Source organism: Rattus norvegicus, chromosome 17 (assembly GCF_036323735.1).
Source record: "Rattus norvegicus strain BN/NHsdMcwi chromosome 17, GRCr8, whole genome shotgun sequence".
Taxonomy (NCBI): domain Eukaryota; kingdom Metazoa; phylum Chordata; class Mammalia; order Rodentia; family Muridae; genus Rattus; species Rattus norvegicus.
The window spans coordinates 28327543-28345670 of NC_086035.1; the positions used below are offsets into that span (position 1 = coordinate 28327543).

General features: G+C 48.3%; 1 protein-coding gene and 1 long non-coding RNA gene across 8 annotated transcripts; one reads left to right on the top strand and one right to left on the bottom strand.

Annotated features, from left to right (window-relative positions):
* Positions 1-7883: 7883 nt before the first annotated feature.
* Positions 7884-16812, top strand: Nrn1 (neuritin 1). Its single transcript, NM_053346.2, has 3 exons — positions 7884-8125; positions 12117-12261; positions 15589-16812. Exons 1-3 carry the CDS (start codon positions 8071-8073, stop codon positions 15815-15817), a joined length of 429 nt encoding a protein of 142 aa, NP_445798.1. The 5' UTR covers positions 7884-8070; the 3' UTR covers positions 15818-16812.
* LOC120097730 (uncharacterized) lies at positions 8124-15592 on the bottom strand. 7 transcript variants are annotated; one of them, XR_010059459.1, is made up of 4 exons: positions 12990-14832; positions 12122-12226; positions 11922-12024; positions 11409-11723 (listed from the first exon to the last, which is right to left on the bottom strand). It is a non-coding gene; the product is annotated as an uncharacterized LOC120097730 (long non-coding RNA). The 7 variants fall into 7 exon arrangements; XR_005495349.2 differs by lacking the exon at positions 11409-11723 and adding an exon at positions 14845-15592 and having other exon boundaries at positions 11730-12024; positions 12990-13157; XR_005495348.2 differs by lacking the exon at positions 11409-11723 and adding an exon at positions 14841-15592 and having other exon boundaries at positions 11730-12024; positions 12990-13157.
* Positions 16813-18128: the final 1316 nt, after the last annotated feature.

An 18128-nucleotide genomic window follows, 5' to 3' on the forward strand; every position in this document is an offset into this window, starting at 1 on the left:
GACTCTCTTAGAGTAGAAATAATAATTCAAAATATGTTCAAAGGCAATCAGACCTCACTCCAGAAGGCCATTTTAACATAGAATAACAAAAAAAAAATAGCTAAGGTGAAAATAAAATGGTCATGGTTAACAAGTGCTGAGGCTGTAGGTAGAGTTCATATGTAAATAAATAGGCGGTGTTGTGTTGATATTGAAATTATTAACATAAACTAGTGCTTTCATATCAATAGCATTTATACAAAGATTGCCCAGATTTTAAAAAAAAAATGAGGAGGTGCGCAGGACACCACTGTAATTTCAAACTATTTCTCCACAATGAAAAGAATTCATCAGTTTAAAAAAAGAGGGAATGGTGAGTCCAAGCGATAGCTCGGCAGGTAAAGGCGCTGTCTACCAAAACTGGTAGCCAAGTTCAGTGAACTCAGTCTCTGCTTCCAAGTTAAAGGAGAGAATTCACTCCCGAAAGTCATCCTCTGGGTGTCACATTGGAGAAAAGAAGAGGTAGAGGACACAGACAGATGGAGAGACAGAGAGACCAAGAGACAGGGAGACAGGGAGACAGGGACTCAGGGAGACAGAGAGACAGAGAGACACGGGCTAGGGGCAGGCACCAACCCAAATTACCACCAATGCTGCATCCCGTCAACATGGTTCTGAGAGACATGGAAAACACAGCTTTGATGTTCTGAGGTAATCCTACCATGGTTGCATGATCACAGAGTGGTAATCACAAAGTGAGATGGACCCCCTGTGAACACATCAGATGCTTCTTTTGGGGGGTAGGAGGTAATATTAAGCCAGTTTCACTACATCCTTGGGTTTATTGTATACACTTCTCCCCCAGCCCAATGAAATTGATTTGAGGGAAGTTGCTTTTAAACATATGATTTGGGAGAATTCTCAAATTCTTGACAAGAATTTCTTATTTTTGAGATTTTAATGTATTTCTCTGCATAAAATGCTTACAGCAATATCTGAAAAGTACCTGGGATATGACGGCAATTTTTTTTATATATTAATCTGTTGAGAGTTTCATGTGATGTATTTTGATCATACTCATTCGTATTCATCTACTTTCTCCCAACTCCTCCCAGACCCCCTTTCCAGAAATGACCTACCAAAGGCCTCTCTCTTAAGGAGAACTGACTCTCCCTCTGCGAGTTATCAAATGCCAAGAGTTCCCCAGATAGGGGTGGGATGTCCCACCCAACTTCCCTCTCCAAGCTGGGTTGTGTCTGCCTTGAGCTTGTGCAGGACTTGTGTGTTCTGCCACAATCACTGTGAGTTCACATAGGGAAATGCCCTGCTGTGTCTAGAAGACACAGTTTCTTTGTAGTCAGTCATCCACAGCCCCTGTCTCTTACAACCTCCCTGATCCTCCTCCACAGTGGTCCCCAAGTGTTGGGAGGAGGGTACTACCTGAGGACACAGCTATACCTCTCTTAGGCATATACCCATCTAATATGGATCTCCCATTTGGGGCTGAGCACTCCAGTCTCCTATTATATCTTATATTATATCTTATATAACTGTATCTTACCAGTTATGTGTCTCTGTGCCAATCACCATCTTGATACCAATTTTTGTAATTGTCTAGAATTTGCTTTTTCCATTTTCCTTAAAGTGTTATTGATAAAAAGTTTCCATTCATTATAATCAAATTTGTCAATATTTTTCTCTTTTAAATTAATATATTTAACAAATATTTGTTCACTTTCCATCTTGATCACAGCCCCCCTCTCCTCCCAGTCCCTCCTGCCTTGACAATATTTTTCAGTTCACAGTTTTTAATGCTTACTTAAGGCCTAATCTTCATCTGGCTGAATGTAGCTCTGCGTGCCTATAATCCTAGCACTCAGGCAGCTAAGTCACATGGTTAGTCAGTCATTGGTTATCGAGATGATGTCACCAAAGGTCCTGCCTCTAAACACCATCGTTCCATTGTTATCACTCTCTTACTATCTCACAGTGATCAAATTTCAATACAGGAACCACTGAGGGACCCAGGAAAAATGGTACCTTCAGGGCCAATCTGAGCTGCAAAGTAAATTCCAGGCCAGCTTGGGCTGTGTATCAAGACCCTGTCTCAAACCAACTAAGCAACAAACAAAAGCCATCCATCTCAGGTGGGAACTTATATTTCAAAGTTTTGGGACAGTTAAGTCTTAGTCTATTTACATTACTGTAACAAAACACCCAAGGATACTCCTCGCAAGCAGAGACCCTGCATGAAACAGAGCACCAGTGGCAAGAGACTGTAGAGAAATTTTAATCCAGCAACATGGCCGCTCTGGCATGTGATCAGTTCCAAAGACCTTCTAGGTCTGTGTGAACCAGCTGGAATATAGACATCTTTTATCCCAAGAGACCGGGGCAAGCAGATCTCTCGATTCAAGGCCAATCTGACATAGACTAAGTTTCAGGTAAAGGAAAACTTAGATTCAGGTGTGGTGTTTAGTGATACATGCCTTTAATCCCAGCACTCAGGAGACAGAGACATTCAGATCTCTGACTTCTAATCCATCAATGCGGTTGAGTCAGTGAGCTGAGAGGCAGTGCAGTAGAATGGAGTTCATGGTAGTTCAGTGTAAAGTTCAGAGGCAGTTTTTACAGGGACAATTTTGCAGAGACAAGTTGCAAAGAGAACAAGTTAGACACAAGTGAAGACAGAACAAGCCAGAGAAGGAACCAGAAGATTAGAGCAGATTGCTAGAGTTAGTTTGAGGCCAAGCAGAGAAATTCAGCGAGGAGCTGAGAGAATCTGGATTGAACCAGTCATCTTGGAGGAGTTTGAGCATGAACAGCTAAGTTGAACCAGCCATCCAGAGCTCTAAAAAGGGTGAGCTTATTCAGCAGTAAGCTTCCATCCCAGATGACAATTTATCCAGGGAGAAAGAGAGAGAGAGAGAGAGAGAGAGAGAGAGAGAGAGAGAGAGAGAGAGAGAGAGAGAGAGAGAGAGTTGTACATATGTGTAGAGTATTTGTTTGCCTTCGTTCTAGCAATCCTTTCAGTGAAGCAAGCTTGTGATTCTTCATGGCCCCTAACCATCCAGGATGTACCGCACCATCCAAGAAGACCCTTCTTACACTCAGCACACAAGTCTCCCGTCAGAGACCAGAGCTCACACAACATCAGTGTGCCACTCAGAGACCTCACTCAAGTGTTTAATTGCCTAGCAATATCTCTGTTCCTTCTGGTCCGAGGATCACACATGGGAACACAAATCACACGTAACCATTAATCTCCCAGCTGGCCCAGCACAGAGAGAGCCACGCAGATGTTCACCTCATCATGGTCACCAGCCATGCATACATCCTTGCCTTGTGAAGGCTTCTCTGTCTACAGTCCACAGCCACAATGCTTATTTGTAAGGGGAGAGCATTTACTTCAGGAATTCAAATGCCTGTGTTAAAACCAAGTTTCCTCAGCCATAAATTTCAAGACTAAAGGTGTCACTGAATTTTGAAAAGGAGGAAAAAGTCACCTTACCAAGGAGTAAGTGCACGTGTAGAAAAAGGCCACCTAACAGGATTTTTTTAAATAATGTTTTAATAATTTTTTCCTTCACCTACAAGATAATGGGTTTCATTAGGACATTTCACAGATGCAAACATTGTGCTTAGTTCATATCATTCACTCCACTATCACTCCTTCTTGTCCCTATACGCTGGCTCCACTTCTTTTTTGCATATTGCCTCCATTTTCATTGCACGCAATGAAAAGAACTAGCAATACATATTTACATTCATACTTTGATTAAAGGTTTTACTTGCAAGTTAAAAACAGTGACAGATTGAATTTGAGAGAGATGTTGTCTTAGTCAGGGTTTCTATTCCTGCACAAAACATCAGGACCAAGAAGCAAGTTGGGAAGGAAAGGGTTTATTCAGCTTACACTTCCACATTGCTGTTCATCACCAAAGGAAGTCAGGACTGAAACTCAAGCAGGTCAGGAAGCAGGAGCTGATGCAGAGGCCATGGAGGGATGTTTCTTACTGGCTTGCTTCCCCTGGCTTGCTCAGCTTGCTTTCTTATAGAACCCAAGACCACCAGCCCAGGGATGGCTCCACCCACAATGGACTGGTCCCTCCCCATTGATCACTGATTGAGAAAATGCCTTACAGCTGGGTCTCATAGAGGCATTTCCTCAAGGGAGGCTCCTTTCTCTGGGATAACTCCAGCTTGTGTCAAGTTGACACACCAAACCAGCCAGTACTGATGTGTTGCTGGGTCAACCCATTCTAGTAGACCACCAGCTTTTTTTTTTTCTTTTCCTAGCCTAGAAGACAGAGGTGGAATCTCCCACTGGCCCTGGTAACAGCTCTCACAAACAATTTCAAGGTGTGTCTTGAGATGGCAGCTTCTGGGAAGTTTGTGCATGGTGGAGTGGTAGAGGAAGCTGGAAAATCAACTCAAAACCTGCTCAGCCAAACTAGAGTGGCCAAGCCTGAATTGAGAGAAAACCTGGATGTTTCACGGAAAAGGAATTCTGCCTGCCTGACACTTAATTACACACACCTACATTTGGTGTTCCTTATATTCAGCCTGAAGACCCAACAGCACCAAGGACTTTTTTTTTTAACTTCCTGAACTGTATTTAGAAAAATTAGTTATTTGAAGGGGAAAGCATCCTTTACCCCTGTTGACCTATGACAGACATTTTTGCTTAGACAGTATGCTTTTGCTGGGATGTTCCCACTTCCAGACATGTCCATGGTATTCTAGGAAAGCCCTAGTTCATGGAAAGTCAACGTTGAAGATCCTCTGGAAATCACATTGTAGACTGTCCTCTTTGTTTTCAGGTTGGGAGAATGTAACTCCAGACCTCCTTGGGACAGCCAAGGTCATGTGACAGGCAGGGTCAGCTTTCATGTTAAATATGACCCGAATAGGCATTCCTTTTTTTTCTCCATCTTTATTAAATTGGGTATTTCTTATTTACATTTCAAATGTTATTCCCTTTCCTGGTTTCCAGGCCAACATCCCCCTAACTCCTCTCCCTCCCATCTATGTGTATGTTCCCCTCCCCACCCTCTCCCCCATTAGCGCCCTCCCCCCAACAATCCCAGTTCACTGGGGGTCCAACCTTGGCAAAGCCAAGGGCTTCCCCTTCCACTGGTGCCCCTACTAGGCTATTCATTGCTACCTATGAATTTGGAGCCCAGGGTCAGCCCATGGGTAGTGGCTTAGTCCCTGAATAGGCATTTCAAATTAATAAAAGAGGAGCTGTCCCCATCCCCAACCATGGATACCGCCCGTGATCTCAGTCGCCCTCACCCCTGCATTGCCTGCTGATCTTGGTTTTTATTACTCTTAGGTTAAGAAGTAGGAAGAAACAAAGCCTTCCGGGGCCTAGACTGAAGAATGGCCTGTGATTTAAAAGGTTCGAAAATTCAAAAACAAAAACATCGTTAGCATCTGCGTTCAATTATTTATTCCCCCAGATTATTTATGGACTGTACCTCTGCCAGACTCTTGCTTCACTTTTTTTTAAGACGCGTGCCAGCGAAGAGAGGCCAGGAAGTAAAGGGCTAGTGTAAAGGAAAGGACCAGCAGAGGACCCAGAGGTGGCATGGCACAGCCGGTTCCGACTCTACACGCACGCGCGCGGGACTGCAGAAGCCTGTCCTGGAGCACCCGATTCACTGAGCTACATTTAGTCTTTCAGTGCGGCCTTCTCACACAAGCCCTAAAGCCCCTGGTTCTGAGTGAAAAAGGATGTAATTGGGAAGATCCCAGGGCACCCACAGAAAAGGTCCTAGAGGGCCCGATGAGTGAACAGGAGGGAGGCAAGGACGTTGAGGGCACGAAATGTAAATCCCCTGGTACTCAGGCTCAGGAGGACTCAGCTCAGAGCCACGGACGGGGGTGTTAGAGGGGAAACCCGTGTCCTGTGCGTGGAACCCTGAAGGGACAAGCGAGTACTGGGAAGGGCTTCCAACCTTGAGGTCCCGCCCCTAGCCAGCCCCTTCTCTACCATTGGAGGGCGTTGGGGGAGGGTCCGAGGGACGCCCCCCACTCGCCACCCGTTCTCGCCCCACCTCCACCCGCCCACCTTTTCTGCTTTTCTGCGAGCCCAAGGAACACTGGGGCAGGAAACTCCTGGAGCTGCCACTGGGCCCCTGGACACCGGGAAAGTGCGCCCCCGCTGCCCCGCCCACCTACCCTGGCGTCACCGGGGCTGAGATGTGGCTCCGCCCCTACAGACCAGGCGGCCAGCCTCGGGTTCTGCGGTTCTGCAGAGCTTCGGGCTTGGGTCCCCTCGGTGCGCGCTTTCCCAGCTTCTCGGGGCAGCAAGGCCCCCGAGGTCCTCCTCAGTTCCTCCCTCCACCGCCTGTCATCTGACCCCAGTTTTGCACCCTTTTCTCCCTTTCTCAGTCCGCGTGCACAGATGGCTGTGTGTGGTTCCCAGTGCAGGGGCTTCGGAAGGCAAATTAAACGGAGCCCCCACCTCCCTAATCCCCTTTCATTTCTGCCACTAACTTGATAGCCTTACGTGGTGGCCCTGAAGTCTTGTAAAATATAAAGGGTTCTTTTATTTTCTCCTTTTCGCTTATCTCTTCATTGTCTTAAGTAATACATCTGGCCAGTGAGGCCTTCAACATTTGACTAAAGTCGCTAGAATTCAGGCTGGTGAAGAGGGTGTGGTGCATTGCAGAAAAAGGAGGGGGAGAAAAACTTAATTTCATTTAAGAAGTAGCCCTGATTATTTTTCCATCTTTCATGACCTACCACAGGACCTTGCACAAACACAGCTGAAGAGATATTTCTTTCTGCAGTGTGTGCTGGGTCATTCAAAAAACAGCGCAGGTGTGTGTGGATCTGGGTGTGTGTGTGTGTGTGTGTGTGTGTGTGTTCGTGATGGACGTGGGTGCGTGTGTGGACATTTGAGTGCGACCCTACAAATGACCCCAGGAGACTCCCAGAAAGGAGCTTGCACACCACAGCTTGCCTTGAAAATTTCCTAAAGCGCTAAGAGTTTGTAAATCACAAGAATCCGAAATTTGCCTTAGCCTAGACTTCTTGCCCAATTGCCTTTCCACACCCCCACCCCCAAATAGGTGTCTCTGTTCCTTGTATAGAGGCCCTTCGGGCGAGTGAGCGTTGCGAATAGTGAGATTCACAAGAGGGCACGCGGAGTCTATTTCTGGGGCCCTGTGTGTGCAGAACGAACCCCCGGGACCTGGGCGTGTACGCGCGCTCGCGTGCAGTGTGCGGGCGAGCTCGGGGGCGCTCGGCTCCGCTCCCGGGCGTGCGCTTTTGTGAGTGTGTGCGTGTGCCGGGAACCGGGTTGTGTGCTCACGCGCTCAAGGCTGCGCCTAGAGCTCAGCTGCAGGGCTGGAGAAAATGAGGGTAGGCAAGTCTGCAGACAGCTGAGGGCGAGAGAGGGGTGATTCGGCTCGGATGAGTCTCTCCCTTCTTCCCACTCCGGCCTGAAGCTTCTCAAACCTCTCTGCAGGGTGGGAAGTGTCTGGGTTCGTTGTGGCGCCAGTGAAGGAGGGAGCAGGTTGAACAATCGAGTGGGCGCGCTAGGACTCCCCGGCTCCGGGCGGGGAGAGGAGAGGGAGCCCCGATTCTGCGCAGGGAGGGGGCGGGGCTGGGGGCCCCTGGAACGAGGAGGCGGGGGTGGCCACCGGGATGAGAAGAGGTCACCCCAGAGAGGCGAGATTTCATTGAGATCGCACATTAATTGGAGATATCTGATTAATTCCAGAGTCTTATGACTATAAATGGTGATTCTCTACCAAGGTGTCTATATTAAAAAAAAAATCAATCCGTGTCATCCCCCACGTCAGGCCTGTTCGTGGGCGTGAGGCTGTACTTCCTCCGCCCCCTCCTAATGGAGTGAACCATTCCCAGCTCCCCCCCCCCCACAGCCTCTCACTCTCTCGCTCTCTTTCTGTCTCTTCCTCGCTCCCTCTCTTTCTCTCCTCCCTCTGCCTTCCCAGTGCATAAAGTCTCTGTCGCTCCCGGAACTTGTTGGCAATGCCTATTTTTCAGCTTTCCCCCGCGTTCTCTAAACTAACTATTTAAAGGTCTGCGGTCGCAAATGGTTTGACTAAACGTAGGATGGGACTTAAGTTGAACGGCAGATATATTTCACTGATCCTCGCGGTGCAAATAGGTAAGTGGCCGCCCGGTAAGGCTCGGTAGGCGGCTGGAGATTGCCTGCCCCAGAGGCGCCTTAGGGGACTTTGCTGGCCGGCAACAGCCTCTGGTTGCAGAAAACCCTGCAGACTCCCGGGATCCGGGTATTAGCTCTTGGGGACTCTGGAGTCCTGGTTGGGTCTTCCTAAAGAAAGAAATTTCTTCTGCAGGGAAGTGTGTGACCAGCTATTTTCCAAGGGGGGTTTTCCCCTTTTTCTCCAAAGCGCACATCCATTTTTTTTTCTCTCTTTTCGGGGTTGAAACAGGATCTGAGCGCTCGTAGCATTTGTCCCATGTTATACTGCAAGATACTATCTTGAGGGGTCGGAACGTGAAGGCAAGAATAAGATGCCTAGGCAGCTGAGGGCTGAAAAGTTTATATGCAGAAAGCGAAGATATTCCAAGGCTGCCCTCAAACTGCAGCATTTAGAACTTTGTCCTTCCCCCGCCCCTCCCCCTATATCCGAGCTGCAGCGTTTGCTCCCGGCACCGCAGACTACTCTGAGAAGGATAAATCAACCAAATATGCACCGATATACTTTTTCAGGCTCATGTGTGTCTGTGATTTTACATATTACCATCGCTAGTCTTTTTATACAGGAAAGGGCTTTACCGTGTTTGCAATATGTCTTTTCGTGTGTTTGTCATTTTTGTTTGCGGCTGTTTGTGGATGGATTGACTTAGTCCCCCATTTTATGTTAAGGAATGTCGAGTCTCAGCTACACTGTTGGGAAGCTTTCTTAAAGTTCATATTTTTTTTCCATCCAATATGCAAATGCTTTAAATACTAGTGAATTTGCTTGTCTGATACCGGATTGGAACATTAATTAACGTAGCTGAAAAGTGAAAGTAAAGCAGTTTATTAATAGAATGGACAAAAGGAAAAAATAGAAACTCTCCTGTGGTTATTCTGGAGATGGAGAAAGCTGTTATCGTGCCAGGATATAGCATTCTTTACAGACAAATCCTTGCAGAATTTCAGGGGCTCTTCAGGGAATTTGTGTGGGACAGGAGACGGGGATGCTTAACATTTTTTTCTTCATAAGAAATGTAGAGGAATTGGGGCTCCTGGAACATTAAAACTGATTCTTTCCATCGGGGTCCATATGCATTTGACATAATCTTGAGAATTTGATTTGGGGGATTTTTTTTGATTGTTTGTTTATTGTTTTGCAGAAACTGGGGTCTTGCAAAGCAAGGAGCATGCAGCAGGATGTTGGCTTTTCCTTTAATTTTAGGAAATGACTTAATGCGTTGTATCTGGTGGTTTTGTGCCTTTGACATTAGTTCAAAGAGCTGCAACCATCATAGGACATGGATCCCAAGGGCAGCAAATTCTTTAAGTATTGGAAATGAGTGAGCATGGCATTTTGTAGTTAGATGACCAATGTTCACAGATTAAGAAAAAGCGAGTGTTTTAAGATAGGGGATTCACCTGGAGGATGTTTAGAGACTCTGTTTCCTAATGGGTGAAAATAGAATATAGTGAAACAGTGATTTGCAGGAGGGATTCATTTGATTAACCTCGGCCTGAAAAATGACCATCATTTTCATAGTGGAATTAAAATGTATGTGCCCCCAAATGTCTACCCCCTTTTTTTTTTTGCATCAGAGCTTCAGTCTTTATTAATTCATAGATGGAAGCTCTCCCAAATTACTGACATTTGGCAAGAAGCGTGGGGGTTGGGGAGGGGCGGGGAAGTAGAGGATGAGGAAGTTTGGAATGAATGAGAGAGATCCAAGAAATGAATGAGCAAATGAAAACCGCACTGGATAGGGATGTAGAGGAGACGGGTCGGCTGCCTGCCTGGGGGTTACAGAAACCAGGTTCAGAAAGGACCGGGAACTCGACCGATGTGCTCAGAGGCTTATGCCTGCAACCTCTGTCCCGCGCACTGCTTCCGGCTTTCCAGTGCAAGCTTGATTTCTAGAAGCCACAATTGCGAGACACAGAAATGTTCCCGAATTCGTATTTTACACACGCTCACACACATGCGCCCTACAGGGTCTGATCCAGCAACGCCTGGAAAAATAAAGTGACAGGGAGATTTCCCGCCTCCAGAAAGCCCCAACCCCTCTTTTCAAATCGGACACCGAATTTTGGAGGTCAATGAGTCAGGAAGAGCCTGCAGCCAGAGAGGCTAGGTCGCATTTTGTTTTCTTTTTGCAAAGGCATGTTGGTAACATACATTATAGAGGAAGCTAAATAGGATTTCTTTCATCGTGACCGAGCTACAGTAGAACAACGATTTATTTATAAGACACGGTGTCAGTGTTTAAATTCTGCTTTTATTATAGTGCCAAGGGTTTTTAAAAATCGGTGTGAAGGAGAGTCTAGGTCTATGGAAGGTTGTGTGTTTGTCCCAGCTGAGGTGGAAGTTAACCTCGCTCCCTTCCGCAGAGCTTCCCGTTCCGGATTAGAAAGCAGTAGTCCCGCCTAGCTCTTCCTGCTGCAATCTGCCAAGCGCAGCTCTCGGCTGGCTGTGGCTGACTGGGTCACCTTCCCTGGAGTCTGCAGTAGTTTGATGTTCAGGGACAGGTAGCTGCCTAAGACTGGGACGGTTGCTAGCTTTCACACCGGGATGGAGGCAGAAGAGGCCTGTGCTCGGACCCCCAGAGCCCACGGCCCATTTCCATTCCTGATTTCACCTTTTCCCTCCACCCCTCCCCCGCCATTATAGCGGAGATTTGAGCCCCTCTCAAGCCCTTCGGGTACCCGGGGTGTTTGTTAGCCGTGTGGGGAGAAATGGGTTTTTAAATGCGCTGGTCTGCCGGGAAGCTGGCAGCTCTTAAATTCACCGCCTCCGAGTTTGGTTGGCTTGAGTATGGGAGCTAGGACCTCAGTGTGGCCTGATTCTGTTTTCTTCTCTCCCCCACTGCCTCTGTCACAGCTTCTACCTCCTCCAACCCCCACCCCACCCCAACCCCCTCAGAGCCAGGGCCCTAGGCCGCAGCTTGTTGGGTCCCTAGCAGCCTAGCTGCAACCTTGAGAAGAAAGGTCTGATCTAGCGGTTTCCAGAGACATAAAGGGGGTGTGCAAAGGTTTGAGATACAGAGACTCAAAGAGAAAACAGGGTGCTGCGCGCGCGCGCGCGCACGCACACACACACACACACACACACACACACACAGAGAGAGAGAGAGCTACTGAGACCAATCCTCACCCCAGCTAGGTCCCTGGACATTTATTGCCCTTCTTCAGAGGTGCAGAGGAAGTATTCACCTAAGAGTTTCACAAACAAGAGACTCCATGCTGGGCAATCATAATGATGATGAATGATGATGATGATGATGATGACGACGACGACGACGATGATAATAATAATAATAATAATAATAATAATAATAATAATAATAATCTGTTCCCTTGGCCCTTACAGTCTTGGCCATTGTGGTCTTGACCCTTGCAGCCTTCCAAAGACTATTCATTCATTCATTCAGCAATTATTTGTTGAGCGCTGGCAAAGATTTGGGGGTCGGTTGGCTATTCTGGGGGTGTGGCGGTTAGGTCAGCTGGGGCTCACCGCCTTTCCCAGCCTGTTTTCGTCCCCAGCACACTATTTCTCAGACCTCCTCTGTCACCACAAAAATGGAAGATTGCACCGCGAGACGTGACAGGGTTTTGCAGGAGGAAGTGTTGAGAGACAAGGAGGGAGTGAGGGGGAAAAAAGAGTAATAACGGAGATGAGGGAGGTGAGAAGAGGGGGCGATGAAAACAGAAAAAGAAATAGAGCACTATTGGGAGGGGGGCTGGAGAAAATAAATGGACTCACCTCCCTGCTATCCCTCTTCACCCACCTACGCTAGCTAGCTCGGATCCCTCCGTCTGCACCAGAGGTGGACGGAATGCAAATAGGTCATTCCAGGGCCACAGTGCTGGATCATAAAAGAGACCACCCCCAAGGGGCCTTAGGTCAGCAGTGGGGCAGAGTGGTGGTGGTGCTTACTGGTGTCCCTCCTCCCCGCAGCTTACCTGGTGCAGGCCGTGAGAGCAGCAGGCAAGTGCGATGCAGTCTTTAAGGGCTTTTCAGACTGTTTGCTCAAGCTGGGTGACAGCATGGCCAACTACCCGCAGGGCCTGGACGACAAGACGAACATCAAGACCGTGTGCACGTAAGTGTCCTCTCTGACCCTGGGTTTCCCTTCTGCTGGCTCTGCTGAGATCAGGGTACACACCACTCCCCACCCTCATCTTCTCCCCCTCCCCCCTCCAATATTCTGCTAGTGGGGATCTGTGCCTTTCTACCTACTGGCCAGGGCTGTCCTCAGGCTCAGGTCCCTGGCTTAGAGTCTGCACTAAGGGGACTCCATGGCCTGAGGTGGGCCAAGAAAGAATCTTCCAATAGCCTAATCTTTTCATCCTTACAGGCAGCCTTGCACCCAAAAGGCATGGACACAGGGAAAGTGGCAGAGTGGCAGTTTAACTGTTTCTTGCTCCACAAAAAAAAAAAAAAAAAAAAAAAAAAAAAAAAAAAAAAAAATCTTTCCTTTGAGATAATCCCCAATCTTTCTTCTTGTGAATGGGCAGCCAGCCTAGTACTCTTGAACTGTCGTTCTGGTTTAAGGAGAGTCAGGGTGTCGGGGGTAATACTAGATACTTAAAGGCAAAGCCCCTCCAAAACACACCCAAAAGTAGTCACCAAGTGCAGGAAGGGAGTGAGGATCTCCCTGTTTCATGGAGAAAGTCTGAAACCATATTCTGTGTCAGTGATCTAGGAGCTTGGCAGGTGTTGCCAAGGTTATGCTAACCCATCCCCAAGTTTTGAGTAGCCAAGCTCCTTGCTCCCACCACCTCTCTCCTTCCCATAGCTACTGTTTCCCCAGACAGAGCAGCTACAGACCCTGGGAGAGAAGAGGCCCTCATTGCCTGGCTGGGTGGTGTTTTCTCAATAGTGGACCAGACCGCCATCAGCTGGCAATAGCTGAGGCATCCAGGAAAGCCCGCTGCAGTGGACCTTTCTGCCGGCTTTAGAAATGCCCCTATCTCTGGCAGCATACATTTTCTTTTCCTTTTGGAAAAAAAAAAAACCAAACAGCTGTATAAACAGATGTATTCCACCTTTCCCACAAACTCCCCTTGCAATAAAGCTGAAGAAAGGAGTCTTTGTTCCCAGAGGCTGAGGTGCCCGTTTTTTCCACACCATGGCTTCATGCATGCATGACTCCTCTCTTCCTAAACAAGGAAGAGGGGTGTTCACTTAAGTTATGATCAGCTGGGAAGTGTCCATCTAGCTATAAACTTTCCTAAATACCTCTGTACCCACTAGAAACTCCAAGAAGTGGCCGGTATTTTGCTACAATAAAACGGAGTTGTGGGGGAGAATTTAATTTCAAACATCAGATAAGAATGAACCTGCCAGGCAGGACAGGTTTCCAGAACCCCAGAACTTCCAGCATTTGCTAAAACATGGTATATTCCCAGCATTTAAAAAAGATTTTTTTTTTTTTTTTTTTTTTTTTTTTTTTTTTTTTTAGCCAGACTAAGGTCCTGAAATCATGGTCAAGAGAAGGGCAAGACCCCTGCAGTTGTGGGCAGCTGGATTCAGACCCCACTGAGTTAATAGGGCTCAGCAAGTGGGTGAAGTTCGCTTTTCCCAGCCCAGGGTGGGTGTTGGCTCTTCTCCATACTCCCCTTTCAGAAGTGCTCTGTCCCCATCTGGGTCACCTAAAGAAAGGACTAGTTCATGTGTCCTTGGCTTCCCAGGGGCGATATATTTTGCAGTTCTGTGGAAGAGGAGTTGTCCCTAGGGCCTTGCAGTGTCTGTAAATGTTGGTATTTGTTACTAATTGTGGAAACGGAAAGTCCTGTGCCCGGGTCCCTGGGCCCTATTAACTCAAATAGAGAAAGTCACTAGAAGGCAGCCTGAGTTCCAGGAACTCCAACTAGCGTTTCTAACTTGCATGGGCTAGAAGCCAGGTTAGGAGTGGAAGCAAAGGCTACGCTTGCCTTCAACAAGCTTACAGTCCCGACATGAACAAAAAGGGAAAGAGCTGAGGAAAAACAAAAACAAAAACAAAACAAACAAAAATCCACCCACACTGCTAATAGTGGCTGCTGACCTGATCTCAGGGTCGGGCGAAATGGGAACCAGACCTGAGTTACCAGACGCACAGATCGACCCAGCTTCGAAAGGAGACAGTGCCTTAGAAATCGATCATGCCTTGGAATTATATTTAGTTTCAGAATCTATTCTGGGTTTCAAGGGGGACAATAAGAAAAAAAAGAAGGAAGGAAAAAAGACGAAAACGTTGGATGAAGCTTGTGGGGGCGGGGCTGAATCTGAAAGGAAGGTGTGTGTGTGTGTGTGTGTGTGAGAGAGAGAGAGAGAGAGAGAGAGAGAGAGAGAGAGAGAGAGAGAGAGAGAGAGAGAGAGAGAGAGACGGGGGTCCCGGGGGCTGGATGCGGGGTGCGGGGGAAACTGAGTTGCTTGAGTTGGTTCGGGAACTGACCAGAGGTAGGGGGATCACGAGTCCTGCCCCGGGGGAACTGAATAGGTGGCCAACTTGCCCAGTCTATGTGGGTGCTACCACCTAGAGGAGGTAGGAGCGAAGCTCCTGGGTCTCAAACCTATGAAAAAGACTAGGGATGAAGTTAGAAGAAGCACTCTGCTCTCAGACCAGGAGCACAGGGGTTTGCAAGAGCTGGAGAGGGCTCAAGAGCCCGCTCAGGTGCCCAGGCACTTAACACTCACCTACCGGGGAACGGGGAACGGAGAGAAGTGGCGAGCAGGCGGGGGCTCCCGACGCCTTTGGAGCACTGGGACTGTGGAAGGTGGGATGGCCTTGGACGACCCGAAGCAAGTGGGGGAAACGCGGAGAGGAAGAAGGGGGAAACGAAGGGTAGGGGAAAAGAAAAGGGGGGAGGGTGAAGAGAAACTGGAAACAAAAGGAAGGTGTGGGGGCTGGGTGGAGGGAGAGAAGCAGGGCGAAGGCGAGAGGACCGCGGCACACAGAGGAGGGAAACAGAAGGGGCGAGGGGGAGGAGAATGTGAGAAGCCAGGAGGGGGAGGGCCTGGCTCAGAGCAAGTCGCCCATCTTGCGAGCTAAGAGGCATTAATGGGCCGCAGCTTGCAAGGCTTAGAGATGTTTTCTTAGCATTCCGGGAGGAGGGTGAGCAATCTGTTGGCGCAGGCCATGGTGCCAGCGCCACGCAGTGGGTGCGACCCCGCTCCTGGCTTTCAGGTCCCCTTTAAGCACCGGACTAGGAAAATCAGGGGGAAAAGAGGCTCACACTCCCTGGGACCGGGTTTCTGGGATGGGACAAAGATCCAGCAGGACCTTACTCAGTTCAGAACAGGTCTGGGAAACGGGGGGAGGGGGGCGCGAGTGGGGAGAAGATGCCCAGGAAGGTTAGAGAGGACGCAGTCACCCGGGGCGCAGACGTAAGGTCCTCCCGCACCCAAAGTGATCCTACTCCTGTTTTGTTCTGTTCCTCGCCAGATACTGGGAGGATTTCCACAGCTGCACGGTCACAGCTCTTACGGATTGCCAGGAAGGGGCGAAAGATATGTGGGATAAACTGAGAAAAGAATCGAAAAACCTCAATATCCAAGGCAGCTTATTCGAACTCTGCGGCAGCGGCAACGGGGCGGCGGGGTCCCTGCTCCCGGCGCTTTCCGTGCTCCTGGTGTCTCTCTCGGCAGCTTTAGCGACCTGGCTTTCCTTCTGAGCACGGGGCCGGGTCCCCCCTCCGCTCACCCACCCACACTCACTCCATGCTCCCGGAAATCGAGAGGAAGAGCCATTCGTTCTCTAAGGACGTTGTGATTCTCTGTGATATTGAAAACACTCATATGGGATTGTGGGAAATCCTGTTTCTCTCTTTTTTTTTTTTAATTTTTTTTTTATTTTGGTTGAGTCCTTGTGTTTTAGTTGCCAAATGTTACCGATCAGTGAGCAAAGCAAGCACAGCCAAAATCGGACCTCACCTTAAGTCCGTCTTCACACAAAAATAAGAAAACGGCAAACTCACCCCCATTTTTAATTTTGTTTTTAATTTTACTTACTTATTTATTTATTTATTTTTTGGCAAAAGAATCTCAGGAATGGCCCTGGGCCACCTACTATATTAATCATGTTGATAACATGAAAAATGATGGGCTCCTCCTAATGAGAAAGCGAGGAGAGGAGAAGGCCAGGGGAATGAGCTCAAGAGTGATGCCCACGTGGGGAGCATCTGGTGAATAATCGCTCACGTCTTTCTTCCACAGTACCTTGTTTTGATCATTTCCACAGCACATTTCTCCTCCAGAAACGCGAAAAACACAAGCGTGTGGGTTCTGCATTTTTAAGGATAAGAGAGAGAAAGAGGTTGGGTATAGTAGGACAGGTTGTCAGAAGAGATGCTGCTATGGTCACGAGGGGCCGGTTTCACCTGCTATTGTCGTCGCCTCCTTCAGTTCCACTGCCTTTATGTCCCCTCCTCTCTCTTGTTTTAGCTGTTACACATACAGTAATACCTGAATATCCAACGGTATAGTTCACAAGGGGGTAATCAATGTTAAATCTAAAATAGAATTTAAAAAAAAAAGATTTTGACATAAAAGAGCCTTGATTTTAAAAAAAAAGAGAGAGATGTAATTTAAAAAGTTTATTATAAATTAAATTCAGCAAAAATTTGCTACAAAGTATAGAGAAGTATAAAATAAAAGTTATTGTTTGAAACGGGGTGTCCTTTTGTTTCTTCCTCCGAGATTCCAGAATTCCTAGAGGGACACACGGCGCCAGGTGATCTAGTCGCCTGCTCACCAACTGTCCGGATGACCTGCTGACTTCATGGGGATCCTAATTAGTTAGGACACTTGGCCATGTCTCCCAGATTCTGCTTATACTTGAGGGGGTGGGAAAAGGAAGGCGTTTTCAAGTTAAGAGCAACTCCTTTACTCGGTGCACTGGAGGACCGCTCTTTGACACACGGATACAACGCCGGTGGTCAGCCCGCTGCCCAGGCCCCAGGTGGGCCTGAGCCCTAACCACGGTTGCTCCAAGCTGGGCCCTAACAGCCACACGCGACTTCCTCTGTGGTGACTAGAGGCAGCATGCAAAGGAACCGCCATTAAGGGCTCCGCAGAGGGGCAGAGAGGCGAGGATCGGGCGGATCCTTTCATAATTAATAAGACAGCACAACTGAAATGGCAAGGAGACGGGTCCTATTGATCTGCCAGTCGTTCTGCCTCCACCCTATTTTTAGACTCCTCATGGCCTTACAAAGAAGTAAAGAGCTGCAGTCGAGACCCAGATCCTGGGTCTGCAGCCATGGTGTAGGCTGTAGAGGACGGAGAACTACACATACGCTCTTGGATTCATTGAAATCAAAATCTGATTTCACTGGAGACAGGGTTGGGAGGGAGTTTGTGGGTGATCTCCAGGGTACGCGGAGGGGCGGAAGAAGGATGAAGGCTGATCCCCGCGCTGAAGCAGGCTCCCACACCCGCAGCCCGCGGCGGGGAGGGTGTGCCAGGACTCTGAAATGCAATGTGTAAACAATCGCTAGTGTAACCGTTCATAAATCAAACCCAGTGGGTCGCAGCCCAATCTGCATTCCCCCCACGGATTGAATTCCAGCAACACATGCGTCCTTGCGCCCCAAGCGCTGGAAACTGCATGGATTCTTAATGGCAGCATACATTACGGGCTCTGGTTCACGCAGGCGCCGCGCGGGGCCACTCTAGGGAACTGTTCCACCCGCTCCCCGCCCCCAAGCAACCCCCGCCCCCTCGCTGGTGCTGGATCTCAGCCCAAACCAAAGGAGATCTTGCTGCCAGGGCAGGGGTATTCGCCCGCTCCGGGTCGCTTTTTATTTTGGAAAACAGTGGGTTTTGTTCATTTCATTCCGATGGTATTTTCAAGGAGTCAAAGTATACAGATGACCAACCAAAGCACAAGCGCTAACATTAAAAAATGAAAACATTTAAGCTTGTCTCAAATATATCTATCTTTTCAGTGGGGCGAGGGTACAGGGGTGGGGAGGTCTCATCGGA

Excerpts from the sequence above, each read along its gene's own strand:
- Nrn1 (NM_053346.2), top strand. The coding sequence starts at position 8,071 with ATGGGACTTAAGTTGAACGGCAGATATATTTCACTGATCCTCGCGGTG. Across the intron at positions 8,126-12,116 it reads GATCCTCGCGGTGCAAATAG|CTTACCTGGTGCAGGCCGTG; the intron begins GTAAGTGGCCGC and ends TCCTCCCCGCAG. Across the intron at positions 12,262-15,588 it reads AACATCAAGACCGTGTGCAC|ATACTGGGAGGATTTCCACA; the intron begins GTAAGTGTCCTC and ends GTTCCTCGCCAG.